We start from the raw sequence: 21782 nt of genomic DNA, 5'->3' as shown, positions 1-21782 counted from the left end.
TACTGCCGTTGTCTGTCAAGCACCCTCATTCATCCCCCTTCATTCAGGAGCCAAGTTGCATAGGAGGGCTAGGTGTGAGTCATAGGTTACAACATCATTGCACAACAGGGCATGGGGACAAGATAGACTTGACAAACAAAATGGAAACTTGACATGACTCATACTAACTTACATATGTAGGCCTAAATTATATAGTATCAGTAAAACAGTAATATAGAACAGTAAAAATCAATACAAACATAATAATTATACAATATAAAAAAGGAGAAAAGATAAAACAAATAAAACTTGCTACCAAAATAAAATGCTGAAGCTTATCATATGTCTTGGCTCACTTATACTTACCTATAGGGAATAGAGAGGGAGAGAAAAAGTCAGACATGGTTGGGGAAGGGGAGGGGAATACACTTTAAAATTAAAAAAAAAAAAAAAAAAGAAAAACTGGGGGTTTTGCTACAGCACCACCAATGCAAACTGTTCTGTGGATTAAAACCTGGCTTCCCTGAAATTAGTGAGAGTTGTGCCTTTTGACTTCAGCGGAGTCAGGCTTTTACTGTCTCAGCTCCAATTGGACTGTGACAGCAAAATTGGATGTGATTTTACTTCTGCCAGCCATCGGTTCAGGACCCCAAGTTGTGACCTACATTCCAGAAGCCAGATAACCATTCATTTTACTGGAATCAGCAATTATTTATAGTCTCACTTTACCTTTTCAGAATTCTTTTTTGCTTGTTTTTGTGCTTCCTTTGTTCCCGGTATACAAACATGGTAAAATAATATTCCTTCCATATTCCAGAGTCTGCTTGGGTGATCAAACTTGTGTTACCATCCTCACAGCCAGCAGGACAAAATACTGTCTCCTACTCAACACATTTTTTAAATAGATATTTGTATTAATTACCATTACATTAGCTACAGTCTTTGTGTTCGGGAAAAATCCATCACCAGTGAGGTCTAGTCTTAGTAAACTCCTCAGAACAGGAAGCACATCTACCTGTGTGTTTTGATCTGGTGACGTTTGATCAGATCCAGTGAATCTGTAGTGGTAAAAATTATTAAAATTAACATTTCTACTTGTGGGTGCACAGTTAGAAGATGGCATTCTCAAGCCCTACTGGCTACATTTGGACAAAGGTTGTTGCTGCATAAGTTGGAACATTTACCATATCAGTAGAGACTAGTCTTATAGTTTGACTAGCTCATGTCAGCAGTGTGTAAGATATAGCTAGCAAGGAATACATAGTTAAATGAAAATATTGTAGTATCTGGTTACAAAAACAAAAAAAAAAACCCTCAAGCTACTTATTAATCAATTTGATGTCAGCTGCATAAACCTTTTCCTTCTCTCCTAAAAAAGGGACAACTATACTCTTCAGATTAATCCAAATTCAGGCCTTTGTAATGAAGATCATCTGTCCTATTTCACATTTATTGGCCGGGTTGCTGGGCTGGCAGTGTATCATGGGAAGTTATTAGATGGTAAGTTATTTGCAGTAAAAAAGCAATATTAAAAAATGTTGTCACAGTGCTTAAACTGTCATCCTGCAGTGTCCTTTTTATGCTTTATAGCTACAAAACCTAGTCCCAGATTTCTATTAAATGAAATCAATTGCTGAAATATTGTGTAGTATTTTCTTTATGTGATGTACAGTAGACAAAATCTGCCCAAAATTGCAGTCCTGCTTTAAAAATGCTCATGTAAAAATGAAATTGCCTTGCTCAGCAGATCAGGTCCACATGTCACTTTACTAAGCTATACTCCCATCAATCCTGCAGAGCTAGCACCGCTAATGGGCTGCATTCTCTTCCTTTATATGCATCACTGGCACATTTGTTTACTATATATAAATCAGACATGTCTTTGCACATCACATGGGAACCAAGAACTTGCACAGGTGTCAATAAAGGAATAATTTAATTTTTAGAATTCTTATTCACCTGTATGCTTTGAAAAAGGAGCCCAACAGACAGTCACAAAAATGACTTTTTTTTAAATCTCAGTGCGTTTTTCTTGCAGTCTCTGAGACCTAGTAGCTGTGGACCCTCGTAGTGTTGGTTTTATAAAATCACTTCTCAGAGCAACCTGGCACCTTATCAGTTGCATTCTGTAATCTCAAGTCTTTTCCATCCCATTAGCTGTAGCTCCATTAACAGTAGCAGTAGGGCTATGCAAAGCTTTGGGTGGTTATTCGAATCGGTGGAGATTCGGCCCGATTCAGTGGCAAAATCTCCAAATCTGAATTGAATCAAGGTGACCAATAAAAAGGTCCCAATAGATTCGAAGCTCTCTGAATCTTTGGAAAAGATTGCAGCATGGGGCAGTGGGGGGCAACAGAGATTGCCCCCCGCCTGGCTGCACCCAGTGAGTCTCGACTTCTTTTTTTTTTTTCCAAAGTGCCAGGAGCTGGAGCAGGCAGGGCAACCATTGCCGGGCTGGGAGAGTGGGTGGGGGATGGGCCTGGGCAATTCAGAGATTCGGCAGCAGCCGAATCTCCAAATCGATTCAGGACAGTGATTCGAATCACTGTCCTTTGAATTGGCTGAATCCCAAGCAAATACTAGCTGCTTCGCACAGGCCTAAGTAGCAGCTGTTGCAATAGGCTGAACAACTGGGCCTTTGGTGCTGTGCTTGGAGAAAAGATGAGAAACATATGTTAACTTGAACTGTACTAAGAGAAGGAAATGTCTTTACCATTGGCAAACCTAGCAATAATACCAGTGTGCTTAAGCCTGAAAGATCTATACCTTGACCCAGCATGCAAAAAGTGGTGGTGGATTTTGCACTCATCTCTCATCCATGAGGCTGAGTATATTGTTTTAAAAAATCATAAGGAAACATTCCTAAATGATATCCTAAAAGTACTGCAGTGCATCATACAGGAATGTTGATTTTGTGTGTGGTGGACAGTGCTAGTGCCATTTATATTTCTTTAAAATGCTCTATAGGAATGACAGTGGATAGATAGATACTGATTCTGGGTTATGGGTGCATTGAGTAAGTGGAGAACTGCGAGTAGTGATCACTTGTAACGAAGACAGTAACCTTGGCACAGGATGCTTCCTAGGAATTGTTGTAATGAGTAGCTACAGTTAATGGTCCTTTCCTAAGTTTCAGGGTGTCAGTCTCTTTGCAGGTTGTTAATCCCTAGAAATACCCTGTCTCTACTATTACTACTGGAGTACACTTTACACATCAGTGATTGCTGCTTATAATGTTTTCTGTTTTACACTTACTACTCTGAGGTCAATGTGGTATTTTTACTTCTATGTTTCTATCCATATTATTTCTTTTGAAGGTGTAAAGACTGCTTTGCTATATCAATAAAATATCTTTAAAAAGCAAAAGTACAATTTAAAATTAAATCTAGCTACTTCTACTTGCATTCTCTGATTCATTTTTTAGGCTTTTTCATTAGGCCTTTTTATAAGATGATGCTGGGGAAACCAATAACTCTGAAAGACATGGAATCAGTGGTAAGTGAACATTTAAATCTTATTAGTATTGTCAATGATGTGAACTTCTCCTCTGGGGAAATTATAAAAGCTAATACTTCCAGTAAAAACTGTGTAATGGTAAACAAGGTTAGAGCTGTGAGAATTTGGGAACCACACCTGTCTCTTTTAAGTCAAGTAGTCATTTATGTCTGCCAAGAGACTGATTATTAGAGTAGCACACTTAAAAATAGGGGGGGAAATAAGTCAGTAAGGGAAAACAATATGAGATAGTGTATTACACTTTACATTTTCTACTATGTTGCTTCTCTTCCCACTATCAGTAGAACCACTGACAAGTGGTATGTTCTACAGCTAAGCAGCTCTGGTATTAGAGGGGAGGATAAGTTTTGGTTTGCTAAATTAGCCTAGTCTTTCTGAAGAAAGTAGAAAAGTCAGTCATAGTTGTGGAGGATGAAAAGGTAGTCACCTGCTGGATAATTTTCTCCTTGACAGACTCAGTGCCTATAATATAAGTTATGTTTTTATTTATGCCTCTGATTCTTGCTTCGTGCATTTTTCAGTCCCCCCACTTCCTCGCCCATCCATGAAGTGCTGTCAGGCTCTTTAGTACTCTGCCCTTCTAAGGGAAAAGAGATATTTTTTTTTCTCAATAGTTATAGGCTCACTGATACTGCCTGATGCTAATTTGGGTAGCATTTATTCATAGAACAGGAGTTCACATTGCAAAATAAAGGAGCCTTTGAGATGTAATATCACTTTCCGCCCCCAGTGTAGACATAACATGTATCAAAGTTGAAAAATTCTGAATATTAAATATAACTAATAACTAGCTATGTGATGTCCATGAAGTTGTGGTCTCAATTAAGGCAGTGTGCTGATACTATTCTCGTCTCCTTCTAATTCTTTGGGTTCTTCCTAATTCTCCCATCATAACCACTGTGCAGTATCTTTCTTGCATCTTACAGATCTATTCTGAGATCTGTCTTGGGATGGTGAAAAATCATCCTAACCTACGGGTTTTCAGCCTTTTTGGATCAGTGTACCCCTGGCAGCTGGATGTGGAGCCTAGGGGGCACGTGGCCAAACGCAGTGGCAGCAGCTACCGCGTGCAAGCTTCCCACATGTCTAGCCGGGCAGTCGGCGCCTGTGTGGCATGTGGGATGGTGCATCTGTCCCCACCTGCCCATGCATACCCCCTAGGGCCTTCTCAAGTATCCCCTGGGGTATGTGTGCCCCCTGTTGACACCCCCTGTCTTAAGCTATTGCTCTTCCTGAAATTAGATGCAATACCAACTCTCCCGATTAGCTGTTAGCTCTGCAACAGCTCTTCTGATTTTCTTGACAGTTTGTTCAGTGGAAAAAGAGCTGGACACAAGTGATTTTTGATCTCAAGTGTCATTGCTATTTTTCAATCACTGGCCCATTGCAATGAAAGCATTGCTTTAAAAATGTGCTTAACTGGCTTGACCTCTGCTTCTTCTACCATCATCATTGTCATAATCACTAGGCTTTAGCTGGCTAGTTCTTGCATTAAGGACACATGCATAAATCCTATTCTGATCTTGTTTTAAATGAAAACTTTGCATTTGGTCTCTTGGCTCTTGTTCTTAACTTTAAAATCTGTGGTCACGTTTACAGGTGAGGTTTTCCATTTTTCGTTTTGTCTTGCTCTGCAAGGACAAATGTTATGATGTGAGCCTTCCAGAAAAATACATGGGATCTTGTTGTGGTTGAACTTTTTAGGGTTTCATCACTTTAATTATAAACAACTTCATAAAACTGTATCAACTTTAATACGGTGGTGATCTTTGTTATGTATAATATGAAGCTTGGTCTAGAAATAGGAAATACTATCAAGCTATTATACCTTTCTAATTTGAGGTATTTTTTGTGTGAGTAACATAATCATGAACAAGTTAAGGCACATATATGAAAAAAATATAGTCTTTCAGATTGTTATAATGTAAATTAATAATGCACATTGTCTGATCTCTACTATATTACACCAAAATTCAAGGGAAGACTTTATGGATATCAGTCTGTTTTCCTTATTTCTAGAGACTTGATTTTTAGGTTTATTTTTATTGCTTACTTGAAACTAGATTCTAATAGTCTATAATATTTTTATTCTCAAAAACTGCTTAACTAACCTATGCTGTTGCTATAGGATAGTGAATATTACAATTCCTTGAAATGGATCCTGGAAAATGACCCAACAGAGCTGGATCTCATGTTTTGCATAGATGAGGAAAACTTTGGACAGGTATGTATGGGTTATCAGAAATTATCATTAATGTGATTTCAGAATGGTGTCCTCCTTCTCCCTCTCAGCCACCTCTAAGCACTAATATTTTCACAACAGGTAATTTAAGTAGCATTTTCATGTATTAATAATGTCTATTCATATGCGGGGTTCGAATAGTGGTCTCTCTTTCTTCCTAGGCTAGCTAAGATTATAGGAGAGCTAGAGAAGACCAGTGGTGAGAGGTGCTTCTCATCACAAAGCAGCAGCCCTCCCAGCTGATTAAATTCTGATGGTGGCTGCTACTGAACGAAGTGTTGTGCAGTACTTGTCTTAGAAAAATATGGCCTCTATCTGGGACATTCAGGGTTGTAAAGAAAAGGAGAAAGTCTATGCTTTATGGTTCTGGTAGAATCATAAAAATGTCTCTGTAATGTTAAGTCAAAGGTGGTTGGGGAAAGGAGAATTAAAGGGTGGAATTAAAAGTCAGGCGTTTTGCTTTGATTAGCACATTCATTAGGCAGATACCGCAGAAAGAGACTTTGTATCCAATAATTCTCTTTTATGAACCACAAGTGTTGCACCTGGACATGCATTTAGCAGTCAGATAAGACTAAAGAAAAATAAGTAAAGTACAGCTCATCAATAGAAGTTGCTCTTCAGTTTTCTGGTGCAGCAACATATCCTTAAACCAGGGATGCCCAACCCCTGGCCTGCAGGGTAGGTCCAGTCCCTGGCACTGTGGGGCTCCCTACAGGTCCGAAAATTTTCCAGTGGAGGAGCAGTGGCACCACTCCCCTGCTGCAAAATTTCCAGACCATGCAGAGCCCCGTGGGCCAGATTGTGTGGCCCTGCATACTAGATTGGGTGTGCAGGGCCAGATGGAGGCAGTGCAGTCCAATCCCAGTATGTGCAGGCTGGGTAGGGCAGTATGGCCTGATCCCAGCACACAGGGGACGAAGGGTGGTGCAGGGCCCTGCACCTGATCCTGGTGACCATGGGTGGCATGGGGCCTCAGAGCTCAATCACTGTGTGTGGGGGCCAGCTGAGCAGCGTGGAGCATGATTCTGATGCAGGGGGCACATTCTGACCCAATGGACCGTTCCCACACCTCTCATCTGGCCTGCAGGCCCAAAAGGTCAAAAACTGTTGCCTCAAGCCATTATAGTTTGTCTCAGCGTTATCAGTCAGCCCCTGGAGATTGCTGATCTTACTTTAACAAAGCACACTTCGTGGGTATAGATCGGTTTTTGAATGGAGGTGCCCTGAGGCGGTCCTTGGCCAGGTGATGCATATAGGAGCTTTGTGTGCAGATACAGGTTTTGAGTTTTCTCCATGGGGGTGGGAAATGCAATGCATATGATATTTACTAGTAGATCTGCCTCAGCTTGTAACTTTTCTCCCCTATTACTGTTGATTTCAATCTAGCTATGGAGTTTAGATATTTCACAAATGTGTGCAGGCAGCTACATCTTTTTAAATGACCCAAACATACCGCATTTTGTCTAGTAACGTTTATAATTCTTTGCAAATATACTTCGTTGTGTTGTGTGTGTGTGTGTGTGTGTGTGTGTGTGTGTGTTTAAATCTTTAGCATAGCTTTACCTCTTTTTATCGGGCCTCTTGATTTCCAGTCCAGTTACTATCTTAGCTTTTTCCTAAATCAAGACACACACACACACGCACACTTTTGGGAATGCTTTGACCTAGTTGTCATCTAGTACTGCTCTCACTACTGCAACTTCTACTGTTTCATTTTCTAAAAACATAAGGAGAGCATTAAAGCAATAAGATGAAAAGTAACATGATGAGTGGAGCTTCATTTCTGTGTAATTTACCTCCCTTTAGGTATGGGATATTATTCACAGTGAATCTCATTTCATCTGCAGCCATCTCTGACTCTAGGTCACTTTGGTGTCAATTCTGTCCCTTCAGTAGTAAGACTTTTTATTCAGAGAGAATTTCTTTTTATTGTCTTCAGCCATCTGTTCTGACTGTAGATGACTTTGCAGGTTGGTTTCATTACTGTCTCTGCATCCCACCTCTCTCTCAAAACATGCTTATTATCCCTACTTCTGATGTCATCAGCAAATTTGATCTTGGCTTGATAATTCTAACTGAAAAAAAAATGGCAGGTTCTGTTTTTTGTGCAGCAAAATTCCCATTGAATATTCCCATTGTGCAGCAAAATTCCCATTGAGTATTCAAGGGGAACATCAACACACACTGTGAGAAGACTAGAAATTAGAGGCAAGCACAATGGCATAACTAGAGCAGGGCAAATAGGGCAAAAAAGAGTGGCTGCTGTCCCTGTGCCCTGGCTGCCTAGCTGCCTCCCTACACTGCTAGGCAGGTCTAGGGCATGTGTCTTTTCATGTTGCAGATTATGTGGAAATGCTTTGTGTACCACTAGTAGGCAGCAGGCTACATTTTGAGACCAGGCTGATTTATTATGTGTATTAACTTAACTTCCCTGCTTCTCAATATCACTCTCATTGGGAATTTCTTAGTCCTGTTTTACTGGATGCAAACAAATCTAATATGACTTCTACATGGCTTTTGCCATACTCAGGATATAAAAACTGGTGAATGATTACATAAATTGTACATGTATAAGAATTCCATAAAAGGTGGCAGTGCCAATATGTGTGTTCAGCATGTTGAGTTGTTTTCTCTTCACCCTCTGTAAAGGAAAAACTGTTTTCTAAATGAATTCATTGAAGAAATGTTTAGATACTATTTACAATATTTCTTCAGATCATCTTTCCAGAGATGTGCTTTTTTCCATATTTGTTTTTGGTAACGTGGTATACTAGCAACTCTGTTCTATTGTTTCTCTTGTCAAATAAAAACTTCAGCTTTCAGTGGCAACACGGCTTCCCAATGCCATATTGTGGGTGTGCCTTCACTCAATCTGAAGGTACCCAATGAGGGAATAATAGACTTCATATAAACCCATTCAGTACCTCTCAACTGAGGTGTACTAGCTCTAATGCTGGTCTCTGTGATGTGCGTCTCAGGAGCTGGACTAAGACCAGACCTGCTATTAGCAAGACTAGATGCCCAACAGAGCTACTACAGAGTTATCTGACTATAGTTGTTTCATTGTGATAGAAAAAGGAAAATGCTGCTTTGACATTCAACATTCATCCATTCTTTTGCTTGCATGATGCTGATAATATATGGTAGCTGAGTCTTTAGTTGACAGAATTAGGAATTCTACCTTTTTCTCCAAGAAAAGACCTACAAGTATGTTAAAAGGAAGTCATTTCGGTTGCCAAGTCAAACATTAGAAAGTTCGGAAATGCCATATTTACAGTTAGCTCCGTAATGTTAATTATTTCTCCTGTGTGGAGGTAATAGTCCTTTAACATACTTTTTTTTCCTTCCCAGAGGACACCTATATCACTGTCATTGCACAGGTCAGCTACAGAACATTGCAGAATTGAGGTTGTGTGTAGGTTGCCCGCTAGCCTATTCTTATTCTAATTTCTTCTTTAATGAAGGATTTTGGTAACTATTACAGATGATTCTCATTTGTTAGGAATGTAGCTAGGAACTATACAGTGGCTATTTTAAAGATGCAGAGAGCCTAATGGGTTCTTTAAAAATAGGAAAAGAAAAGACCTGTGGTTATGCCACGTTCACAACTCTTAATGACCAAGATATTACTTGCCATTGCTTAAATGCTGCACAGCTTCTGATGAAAGGAGAGGCACAGGCAACAAAAACTCACCCCCCTCTTCTTGCATGCCATTATTTGTATCTGTGACCTAAATATCATTATCCCACTTGCTCTTGAGAGGGTAGCTAGTTTGTGGTTTGCCTTTGTTGTCATTTTTTGACCTTCAGGGTACTGCACAGCTGGGAGTCTGTCTGCTCTGAGTGCTGTACATTATTGATAGATTTTATCACCTCTTTCCTCAGATCCATTTTAATAAGGCAATTAGTTTATTATTTCCCTAGCTACTGGGAACTCTTGAAATGAAAACGCTAAGATATAATAGGGAAGTCAACAGCTTTACTGAACCACGGCTGGGCTCCACTACAACTCACTCTTTAGGACTTCGAGGTAGAAGGTAGCCAAGTTCAGTTACACCTGAAGTCAAACAGTGCCTGCCCGTCCTTGTCTCACCTCTGGATCAAAAACAGTCCAATCACATATATCCTGCACTAGAATGAGTTAATTAGGTCTTATTATGTCTGCAGTATGATTAAATACCTAATCACAGCATGACCTGAGTTTAAAGTAATGCTTGTGAAGGATTCTCTGCGGGCTTGCTGCTCTTTGCCTATTCCCAAGGGTTGTTCAGGAATGTTCAATAAATATTTTCCTACAGCACGTGGAGAAATACTTCGGTTACTTTTTCTCTGCAGTTGCTTCTCTGGAGCATGTTGTTTCATGCCTCTTCTCTCTGGGTTCCATCACCTACTCTGTCTGTCAGTGAAAAGATACTCATTTTATGGTGTGTGGGGTGCCCATCCCATATAGTTTTTGTTGAATTTTGGAAATTAATTTCCTTCTCTTAGACCATTGGTTGTAGTTTACTATAAATCCTTAAACACTTCTAGTGATTAAGTATCTGCTAATGAGTGAGGGAATGAGTGGCTTTTGAAGGTTTTTCTCTTCATCAGCTCTAGAACTGTGCTATCAGCAGAAATACTTTGTAACTAGCAATTTATTTTAACAGCAGTATCTATCATGTTCTTGTCTCTTTGGCATATCAGTTTCAGGATGACTTCTGTTCTAGTTTTTCTTTCTAACTCCTCAAGATATTTGTCTAACAATTCTGATAGCTGTCCCCCACTTCATCTAACCCAGTGGTCCTCAACTATTCTAGGTTGCAAGCTATATCAGTGGTGCAGGGTCGGTCTGTGGGCTGGATCCAGTGCACAGGATAGGTCCATGGGTCTGACCCAGCATGGGGTCACCATAGGTGCCAACTACTGACTTTTATTTTTACTGGGGGGGGCCCTAAGATGATGCCTCTTCCTCCCCCCCAACCTGCAACACCACTGGAGCAAAGCTGAGCAGAGCTGGGGGTGGCAGGGGGACACAGATGCAGGGTGCCTGTTTCAGGCTTGGGGCTCCTCACCATGCTGCCCTCCCCCAAGGAGCCCCATGTTAGCTGAGCTGCTATGGCAGGGTATCCCCTGCCCACCCCACAGCAGCCCCCCCGTGCCCCACTTCCTGCGAGTGTGTGCAGTAGCAGGGAGGTACCTCTGCCCCCTGTATGAGCCACCTGTGGCTCTGTCCCACTCCCCATCCCAGCCCTGGGCCCTATGCACCACCTTGGCTGGGCAGTGTTCCCAGGCCCAGCCCCTTCCCCACTCCCTTCCTCACTGTGGGGGCCTCAATCTGCCCCACTCCCTGCTCTCTCCCCCCATAGAATTACCTTGCAGGCAGCTGGGGAAACTGCTCTCCACTGCTTCCTGGAGCTGTATTCCTGGCCACATGCATGTGTGCATGTGGACATATGCTCATGGCACAGCCTGCAGCCTACTCCGTGGAGCCCTTTGAGAGACCCACCATTTTCCATGTTTTTCTGCAATGAATGGAAAATCTGGATCCCTGCATGATACTGGCAATATGGGATAAATGCTGTCCTGAAGTCATGCAGCCTGGGATGGGGACTTGATGTTCCTGTTTCAGTGCTGTCCTGCCCAGTTAAGGACAGGTGGTCATCCTGTCCTCTTCCTGAGGGGGGCCAGGGCCCTTGGGGCCCTGTAACAGATATCCACTCTGGGCCGAGCTAAAATGTGGCCCGCACACCTGTTCCTGGGGCAGCCGCCCACCTTCTCGCCTGCCATGCCTTGCTGTTAATTAATTAATTGATGTTAATTAGCGGGAGGCTGCCCTTGTACTGCCCGCTGCCAGGGGGCGCTATCCACGGCTCCGTTTCCTCCCCTACACCGCAGTCCACACCTTGCCGAAGGAATAGCCGTTATGTCTTGGCCTTATCACAATCTGGCCCCTGTTTGTCCTCTCCGGGCCTTCCTTCCTTTGATCAACAATGCTGCCCCCTCTCTGGGGCCTCAGTGTCCACACTGGGACTTCTCAGCCACTGCCCCTTCTCTGGGGTCTTTCAGCAATGCTGCCCCCTCTCCGGGGCTCACTGCCCACACTGGGCTTCTCAGTAAGGCTGCCCCCTTCTCTAGGGCTCCTCAGTAAAGCTGCCCCCTGCTCTGGGGCCTTCTCCGTAACGCTGCCCCCGCTCCGGGGGCTTCTCTGCAATGCTGCCCTCTCTGGCACTGGGGTCCTCACACTCCACTGTGAGTCCCCTATGAGGCCTCCTCCAACCCCTAATAGCCTCACCCAAACCACCGGTTATAAACAACAACACAACAGAAACTCGAGCCTCTTGGCTATAACGTAAACATAAGCCGCCTGGCTGTAACAACACTGGGCCTACCGGGGAATACTCCTTCCCTCAGCAGTGTCAAAACGCTGCTCCTGTAGTCCGGCCTCCCCTTTCTTCCCTGAGAGAGTTCCTTCCCCTTGGGCCGCTGGCAGGGAACTGACTCTGGCCCCAGCCCCAGGGTTTATAAGGGAGCTAGGCCCTGCCCCTTCTGGTCAGCTGACCTTCCCTGGTTGCCCCGGCAACCCACAGCTGGGCTCCTTATTCCCTACTAGGGAGGAAGCCCTAGCAGTTTCCCTTCTTCGGGAACAGGGCACCTCAGTGCTCTGTGACAGGCCCCCGCATACTTGGCTTCAATAGGGTCAGCGTGTAGCCCTAGTCCCAGTGAGCTGAATAAGACCTACAGCTCCTGGTCTTGGCTCCGGCCCCAGCCCCATGAATGCCAAATTAGGCCTGCCATCCCAGCTGCAGTCTTGCACGTACCAGATCAGGCCCACTGCCCTGGGTCTGCAGGTGCTGCCTCAGACCTGATTATGGGGCTTTGTCACCTGCCTCACGAGGCTTGGAAATTTGGCAGCATTAATTGCCATGTTGGGGAGCCCCGTGCACTAGAGGTTGAGCACCACTGGTCTAACCTGCAGTACTTTTTTGTCATCCACATAAACAGTCTTCTGACTGTTTCTTTTATTTAGCCTTTCAGTGTGAAATCTCTTTTGGGGGAGAATTCAGAAGTGAATTTCAGCTCTGCTTAATAATAGGGGACAGGCTCTGCCCCTAGCAACACCCTAATAAGGGACTACACATATTTGGTGGAAAAAGCAGTGTCTCATGAGATCCACAGGGCACGTGAGGGAATGATGTCCATCATCAACCCCTGCACTGATCCAAACATGTGAAATGTGCCCCCACAAGCAGTCTCAATAAGGAGAAATTGGGCCATAGAAATCAGTAACATCTCTCTTCAGGATAAAGGGGATCATTTGTGCTTGGAGAAGAGAGGAGAACAATCTAGGCTTCACTGTCTCCAACCTTATTAACCTGCTCTCTGAATATTTGCATTGGGTTTATCTTTGGAAAAGAAGGATGGTCAGCAGTTCCCAAAAAGTGCTTGCAACCAACTTAATATTTCTTTACTAAATCAGAAATTAAATTGAATGCAGCTTTGTATGAAGCACAGAGTTTGGTGCAGTTCAAGAAAGATGAAGGCAGTGGTGCCACCTTTACATTACTTAGTATCCAGTGTGAGTCGGTCATTAACATTAGTAGAACTATCCAGGCGCATCTGCCAGTGAACCTACTGGTGACTGTACACAGGAAAATCCTTCCCCTGCTAGTCGAGCCGATATTGTAATGTCGGTAGAACAGTCCAAAGCATCATTTAATGTCTTGGGATATGTCTCGGGGCGTGGGGGGAGAATAATCCAGGATTCACTACACAGCCAATCTGTGTTCTTCACTCAATAAACTATTTCTTACTGAATTTCATTAATTTAATTCTTTACTAGCTTGAATAGTAAACACAAAATGTAGCCGCATCTGCTCATTTGCTACTGAAATATGGTATATAATTCAAGCTCCTAAATCATACAGCAAGTTATCCTCAGTGATGTTGTCTTTAAATATGAAGCATCTCGATGCATTATTAAGTAATTTGCCATTTTTAATAGACAATCAAAACCAGGGAAAATGGGGAAGAGAGGGGTTTTTCATTAAAGGAAGTAGTTGAATAGATTCATACGTAAAAAATAACTTTCAGTGAACTTCTAGCACTCTGCTTAAAGATAATATATTGTGTGAAATATTTCTGGAAATAATTTCCTGTTTTGTGTTTTTTTTCTTTTGAAATAGACTTATCAAGTTGACTTGAAGCCTAATGGATCAGAAATCATGGTAACAAATGAGAACAAACGGGAATATATAGAGTACGTATGTACTTACGGCATTCCTTTTAAAATCTAACAGACCACAAAAGGGTTTTAATGCATAAGGCACTATACTGTGTAATATAAATTCTGTTGGAGACAGATTGTCAGTGAGAAGAATTCTTTTTGTTAACATCAATTTTCTAAGAGCTGGTTCTTTGCTTGTTTGAACTTTAATATTCTAAATCATTCTACAAATTATACCAAAGGCTAAAGAACTCCATACCACTAGTTTTCTTTTTGATATTTTGGCAAACCAAACAGTCAAGACTTGGGTCGCTATCTATTCTGGGTGGTTTAGTTATTCATATAAAATCCAAACCAGAAACAGGTCTAGATCTAAACAATAACATCTTATTTCTATACATACAATTTTCAATGGAAAAAAAGAATAAAGAATGAACAGCCTAGCTAATTAAGACATACAATTAGTAGGCAAATAATAAAGACTAAATTAAGTTATTAATAAGAGGACACAAACAACATTTTCCTGTATATATTATATGACATTACCTTTTTCAGCACACTGTTAGCAATTTAATGAGGTGCTTGTGTGTTACATGCCTGTTTAACCTTGAATTGAACTTGTAAAAAGAGAAGTTGCTGCATTTTACTTTATATTGCAGGTTTGTAATGATTGGCTGACTATGATGGGGAGAGAGAACCAAAAAATTCCAGATTGCTCTCCCTTTTCATTATTTTCTCAACTGCTGCTTTTGCCATATAGAATTTATTTACAAAAATAATTGCTTTTCTCTTCCTTTTGACAGTGTTTTGCCTGACAACTATATTTTCAGATGCAAAAATTAAGCATTCATAAAAGCATATTTTCTATCACCTATATGCAAAGTAATATAGAAAAACTCTCTGCAAATATGTTGAGTTATGCTTACATTTAAATATTTTCTATGTGAATATCCAAGATATTTTCAAATACCTAGAGCAGGTAGGTTTTACTTGTGAACTTTCTCAAATCATGGTTGTATTCTCACAATATGTAGTTAGCATATCTTAAAAAAACAAAAACAGAACTTCCCATAAAAATTTGAGGGATTTTTTTCCCCCCTCTCCACTACCAATGCTCAAGTTGGTGCGTACTCATACTCACACTCACTCATACTCATATGTATGTAAATAAACATATTGACATAAACACACACGCACTATGTGCATTTAAGTGCGACTAAATTTAATGTGCATTAAGTGATGTTTGGCAGGTGTCTACACGTGATGGGACTTGGGACTAAAGTTAGTCCCAGGTCCTGCAGTCCTGCCATGTGCCCCTGTGGCCACCAGGGGGAGCTCCAGCTTCTGGCTACATGGCTGCCAGCAGAGCCAGCTGCCAGCATCTGACACAGCCATCTGGGAAACTCTGATCCCTGGCTAGCCCCTTCCCTGTCCAGGTGCAGGGGCAGCACATGGTGTAGGGGCAGCACATGGCAGAATGCAAGAGTCATGGAATGGGGAGGACAGCAAAAGGGTGCATACATCTGTAGCTACAGCATGAGGGAAAGCCAGAGGACATCTGCGTTTATGGTCTAGTGCCAGGGTGGGCAATTATTTGCGACTCGAGGGCCACATAGGTTGTTTTGATGAGTTGTCACAGGTTAGATCAGCATCCCTACCCCTCTTCTGCACAACAACTCACCAAAACTCCCTATGGGGCTTTGGGTGGTTGGGGAATAGTGTTTGGAAGCAGGAGGGGTGGGCAAGGCTGAGATCATGGGGCCAAGTCAGAGAAGTGACAGCTTGGGGCCTGGGCCCAGGCTGAGCTGCAGTCCCCTCCCTGCACACCCTGCGGTGTGGGGGGAGGGGTGTGCATATGTGGTGGGGGGGGGGGGGGTGCTTGGGTGCTAGGTCCTGGGAGCCAGCCAGGGGGTGCATGAAGCAGAGATTGCCTGGGCAGTGCATGTGGTGCTCCACATGGGGCCAAGCCTTGCCCAGGCAGCCTGCACCACATTCCTATGCCTGTCAGCCCGGCCCCAGCCAGTGCACATCTTTTGGCAGGGCTGTTCCCAGTGTGGCTGCAGCTGGCCGGGTGCTATTCTTCTCTGCTCACAGGCAGGCAGGTGGGAGGGGAAGCTTCAGCTGAGTGTCTCCTGCTGGAGGCAAGGGAGGCAGAGCAACACCTGGCTAGCTGCAGCCACACGGGAACAGCCTTGCCAGAAGCTGCATATGCTAATCAGGGCCTGGGCCAGCAGGCATGAGCAGGAGCACAGTGTACACTGCCCTGGCAGGAGCAGGTTGGGCTCAGCCTTATGTGATTTGTTGCAGGGCCGCCACAGGCCAGATCCAGTCACTTGGGCCAGATCCAGCCCACAGGCCCTATTTTGCTCACCCCTGGTCTGGGGGTTAGAACAGTTGACTTGGAAGAAGGACATGCTGAGTTCTTGTCCTGGCCTCTCTCTTTTTCATTGGTTAAAACTAATCAATGGAAATTCAGCCTAAAGCTATCTTTAATAAGTTCTGCTTTTAACTGAATGAGTGGAATAACTTTCATAACATCAACGTGGAGCTACATATATGAACATAGAAGCCAAGTCTTTAAGCAATAGCCCTTTACATTTAAATTCCTGAGCCCATATTTAAATACAAGAAGTAGTTGTATTTCCATTCATTAGAAACTTCTAGACGTTAGGTAATTTGGAAAAGAGAATGCTTATTTAGATTACTAAAATAAATAAAGGTAGATATGAAACTAGAAGGCTAACTTTAGGTCTCTATTTTTTTTTTTAAAGATGTTAGTCATAGAGATTCTAAGCTATTTTAATCAGAGACCCGGCTGTTTTATCTTGTTCTACTTCAAATTTAATCTCCATAGGAACAAAAAGATTAATTTTGTGTCATCTCTGTACTTGTACCGAAAACCTTTTAATGATGTGGAAAGGTCATATCTAAAAAATTTTAAGCATATGTGCAAAACATTTATTGTCAAATTCTAAAGTGAAAAAATATTCACTGGAATTACTTTTTTATTCTCATCAGTGTGTTTGAACCATCTTATCTTCCTCCCAAAGAACATTTGAGTAATTAACAAACATATCGTGTGCTCAGTAGGTTTCAAAACAGCAGCATGAATTAGAAGATTTTTTTCCTTTTATATGCTCTGCTACTTTTATAGCAGTGTTTGCAGTGTTTCCAGCATCTCATTTAGAGCTTCAGTAGAGTAGTTAAACTATCTGTATGTTCTGTTTTATCTTCTAATGGAAGTGTTTTTGTTTATCTACTGTAGCTTAGTCATCCAGTGGAGGTTTGTAAACAGAGTTCAGAAACAAATGAATGCTTTTTTGGAGGTAAGTTTCATTAGCTGCTGTTATCTTCCAAATGATATTTTTAGTTAATAGATACTGATTTTGATTGGACCAGATTCATCTTTGTGTGGAATTTTTCAAGTGTCAGATTTGGGATTGAGAGATTTGGCATGATCACAAAAGGACTTAATGCTTAGAAAAGTTAGTGCAATCATGAAAACATTTTTAGAGTTTTGTTCTCCAGTATTACACCCCCTTCTTCCTCCCACCAATGTATCCATTTTCTTTAACTTTAAAACATCTTCGAAATTAAGTAATCCCGGACTTCTAAATGATAGATTTCTAATGCTGCCTCTCTCCTGTGGGACCCTCAACTATTCTCGGTTCTCGATGCCCTTCCCTTCTTCTGCTGCCAGCCATAAATGCTTGTGTGCCCCACTGCTTTCCTTGCAATCATGGATCCTGGAACACAGCAATCCACAGATCCTACATTTTGATACTCCCTTGAGTATTTCAAATTTCATTGCAGCTCCATCTGCTGCCACAAATTTTTTCAGGCTCTGGCTTCTTTGATATTGCAATAGTCACTAATTAACAGAACACCAAATTGATTTCAACTGGTTCCTGCTCCTGCCCAATAATTTACTCATCAGAATAATTTCCTGGTTTGTCTTTTATGCAATCCACATAGTAGTTAAAGCTGTTGGAAGAAGAGAAAAATTCTATTCCCCCATACATCTGTTGGTTCAAAAATCCTCTGGTATGGGAACGTACCTTAATCTTGAGGAAGATTACTCAGAAATTAAAGGATATCAGCCAAATAAACATTAGATAACGTTAAATCTAGCTCTAAGAAAAGACTGAGTTTTGTTTTTTCTTTCTTTCAGGGATTCACAGAACTCCTACCTACTGATTTGATTAAAATTTTTGATGAAAATGAGCTGGAGGTTAGTATTTTCAAATGACTTTTGGAGACAGAAGATCAGCATTTTTCATTATTCTTAGATATTCTCCATTCTGGACTGAACAGTCTAAAACAGGTGGACAAAATGTGGCCCGTGGGCTGGAACTGGCCAACCGATTGATTGCATCTGGCCCGCAGCTCTCTGCATGGGGCCGTGCTCCAACCTAAGTCAGTCTGTGCTGCACACCCGCCCACACCCACTGATGCCCCCAGCCAGTGTCCACAACTTCCCAGCAAGGCTGCTCCCACTACTGCAGCAGCTGCCCAGGTGATGGTTGGCTCTCCCCATCTCCAGCGGCTTCTCCTCCTCTTGGTCCTGCTGCACCACTCCAGGCAGGAGATAGCACAAGGAAGCAATGGTGGCCATGGGAATATGTGCTGGGCACCATGTGCCCAGCCAGGCGATGGGAAACTGCAGCTGGGCAGCTCCTGCCCCAGCATGTGGGGCTCCAGCTCCTGGCTGCCTTTCACTCACTTGGCTGCCTGGAGCTGTATACTCATTGCACTGGGTGGGTGGAAGGCAGTGTGAGTTGCCCCAGGAAGGAGCAGGTAGGGCTCAGCCCCATGCAAAATGCCACAGGTGGCAGGGTGGGTACAGACATCACCTGCACTGCACTGTCCACACGACCTCTGCTGCACACACTCCCTGCCCTCCATCGCCCCCCCTACTCCCCAGCCAGCTCCTGGAACCTAGCACACAGGCAGCACCTCACAAATGCACACCCACCCCCCTCACACAACCCCTCAGCCTCCCCAGACACAATATATATGAGTAAGACTTTATTTTGAGCTATTATGCAATTGCCTCTATATACACTATTCAAACATAAATCAGGACAAAAAATCTTTTTTGAAATAAAATTAAAATATGTTATAGTAGATTTGTTATATGAACTATATGTTATAGTTTGATTTTTAGTATATAATTTGTTTCTTACCTATAATTTGTTGAAATATCTTTTGAAAGATTTTTTTGTGTGGCCCTTGACAGCTCATCAAAACTCGTTAAGGGGCCTGCCAGCTGATATAATTGCCCACCCCAGGTCCAGAAGTACATACTGGGAGGGGGTGGGGGGTGCTGATGCACTAATTAGTAATGAGTGGGAAGGTTTTCTTTCTAGTTATTTAGTCTAAGGAATCTCTTTTTCATATAAGAATGACTGGAGTTTAGGGAAGTGCTTTTCATTGAATTGAAAAAAATATATACTCCCTGATTCAGTGAGATGCCTAAGTATGTGCATACTTTTAAAGCATCTGAATTTAAATAGCTTGTTGAACCAGGGCCATCATTATTATGCTGGCAGTTTGTGTGGTTTTATGTTGAATGCAATAAAAGATGTAGTCTGTGTTCTGTGGAGCAACCATATTAATTATAGTGTCCTCTGCACTACAGGGACATGAAAATACTTTGAGAACTCTACTGAGGAAACAGTATGACTTCTCTTTGCATTTGTATTTCCGTTGCTTAGCAGTGTAAAACAGGGAGACAGCAGAGAGAAGGGTTAGAATAGGTACGGTGGTTTCCTTACTGTACTATTTTCTATTAACAATTACATCTATATGTAGTTACTAATGTGTGGCCTTGGAGATGTTGATGTTAATGACTGGAGACAACATACGATCTACAAGAACGGATACTGTCCAAACCATCCTTTAATCCAGTGGTTCTGGAAGGTAATACATTTACCACATTCTGTTTATTATACTTGTATTTCTGAGAGTCAAATGTACAGCATCATACTGCATACAGTAGTGTCAGGTCTGAGGTTTTTATCCTCAATGAGGGTGCTGAACAGCATTTATTCAAGCTGGACAGCCATGATGAAAAGCTCCCAATTACTATTGTTATGTGTGTTAGTATGTGGACAACCATGATGAAAAGCTCCCAATTACTATCGATACGTGTCTTAGTAGATAGAGTAAATTAAATCTAAACACAAGCCATGAAGTTTGAATTTGGGGTTTAGGTTCAGGCCTGTCTCTAGCTGAATGACTTTTGGTTAATATTTCTATAGGGTTACAGATGTTCATAGAAATATAGATGTTAATGATGGCCATTAAACTCATTTGGGTTTGCTTATGTTCTTACATACAACCCACATCCTACGCCTGGTGTATCCATGTGCATACTGTTTAACCCTATGATATGTGTTCAGTTTTTGTAATATTTCTTCATTACCTCATGGAAGAGGAGCTATTTCCTCTCCCCATTAATTGATGCCTCTAAACCTACAGCCCATTTTGCCATGGGAAGGTCAGTCTGATTCACTCTCTGCTACCATCACTGGGTTTCTTCTAGCTCTTCTGTCTCCCTAGATTTCTCCGCATAATTTAAATCCATCTGATGCACACTTCAGCTAGCCAGTGGCTTTTTAATATTACTGGGTTTTTGCTCCCCTTCCCCTCTCCAAATTAGGAGCATGTCCTCTTTGAGGAACAGTAGAAAGGGATCCATCTTGTTTCCTGCCCTGTGTTAACCTGTGCCTGTACCAGCATGGGGGTCTAACCTACAATCTCAGTTTAGTTTGTGTGTTCAGCCCTTTAGCCATTCTCTGTGGCTCTCTGAAATTTCATTCTTCATTTGTACTTATTTTCTTACTTGAAGATGAACTTGTATTTCTTGGGCTATTTCATGAGGAAGGGAGCAGTGTCTGCTTCATTAAATGAGAGCTCCTTCTTGGAAGGAGCATAAAAGACTGAAAAAGTTGGGACTGATATTCTAGAAACTGACATCGAGATGTTTGCCTTACATAAAAGCAGCAGATCAAAAACATGTCAGTGCTTTCTTGCCCTTTTTATATATCAAGGGGTTAGAATAGCCATAATAGACAGATACAAGCCTACCACCTCAGAACAGTAAGATGGATAATAATTTGGCATTGAAATGCAGTGTCCACTTGGTTTTCTTTTCCCTTTTGCGTTCCATCTCTGTCTTCTGACTCTAGCAAATTTATCTTGTCTGTTAAGTGAAACTAATCAAATATCGTAGAACATAGTAGCCACTGACTGTTTTGAGGAATCTCAGTCATTTGCTTTTCTGTAATCTCCTTCCATTAGGAAGATTACTGATGCGATTCACCTGCTTGGTGTGCTGTAGTAGTTTGTACAGATTGTACCAAAAAGAATGCCAGCTCATTCAAACCACAGCAGACAGCTGTGTGACGTTTTCTTTTTAACAGTGGCAACTGAGAGAAGTCTCTTCGGGCTAAGACTAGAAAGCCTGGTTTCATGGCTGTGGTCATAAACACTGTACGGCTCTCTTTTTGAAGTATGTTGTCAAGTTCCTGCAATATAAATAAAAATTGGTTAAAAAAAATCTAGCTGATGACAGCCCACCCTGTGGCATGAAGTAAAAAAGCATAGTGACTGTACACATTTGTTAATAGGCTGTGTTACTGATGGATGCTGAGAAACGTATCCGGTTACTGCAGTTTGTTACGGGGACATCTCGAGTGCCTATGAATGGATTTGCTGAACTTTACGGTGAGTTAATAATGGATTGATCATAGGTGCATCTAAGCTCTAAAATCTCTTTTCTCTGAAACATTGAGACCATTGATGGACGTGATGAGATCAGATTCTATTCCA

General features: G+C 42.1%; 1 protein-coding gene across 5 annotated transcripts in view; it reads left to right on the top strand.

Annotated features, from left to right (window-relative positions):
- NEDD4L (NEDD4 like E3 ubiquitin protein ligase) overlaps positions 1-21782 on the top strand; it is a 352508-nt gene that overhangs the window by 317839 nt on the left and 12887 nt on the right. For all 5 annotated transcript variants that reach the window (XM_059725264.1, XM_059725263.1, XM_006268859.4 and 2 more), the window contains 8 exons: positions 1358-1479; positions 3404-3474; positions 5624-5719; positions 13906-13979; positions 17212-17272; positions 18118-18177; positions 19761-19868; positions 21581-21677. In XM_059725264.1, the coding sequence (XP_059581247.1) occupies positions 1358-1479; positions 3404-3474; positions 5624-5719; positions 13906-13979; positions 17212-17272; positions 18118-18177; positions 19761-19868; positions 21581-21677 (689 nt within the window). The remainder of the gene's footprint in view (positions 1-1357; positions 1480-3403; positions 3475-5623; positions 5720-13905; positions 13980-17211; positions 17273-18117; positions 18178-19760; positions 19869-21580; positions 21678-21782) is intronic.

The sequence above is a fragment of the Alligator mississippiensis genome, chromosome 3 (assembly GCF_030867095.1).
Source record: "Alligator mississippiensis isolate rAllMis1 chromosome 3, rAllMis1, whole genome shotgun sequence".
Classification (NCBI taxonomy): Eukaryota; Metazoa; Chordata; order Crocodylia; family Alligatoridae; genus Alligator; species Alligator mississippiensis.
The sequence above is the reverse complement of the archived record's forward strand: the minus strand, read 5'-3'. Positions and strand labels throughout refer to the sequence as shown.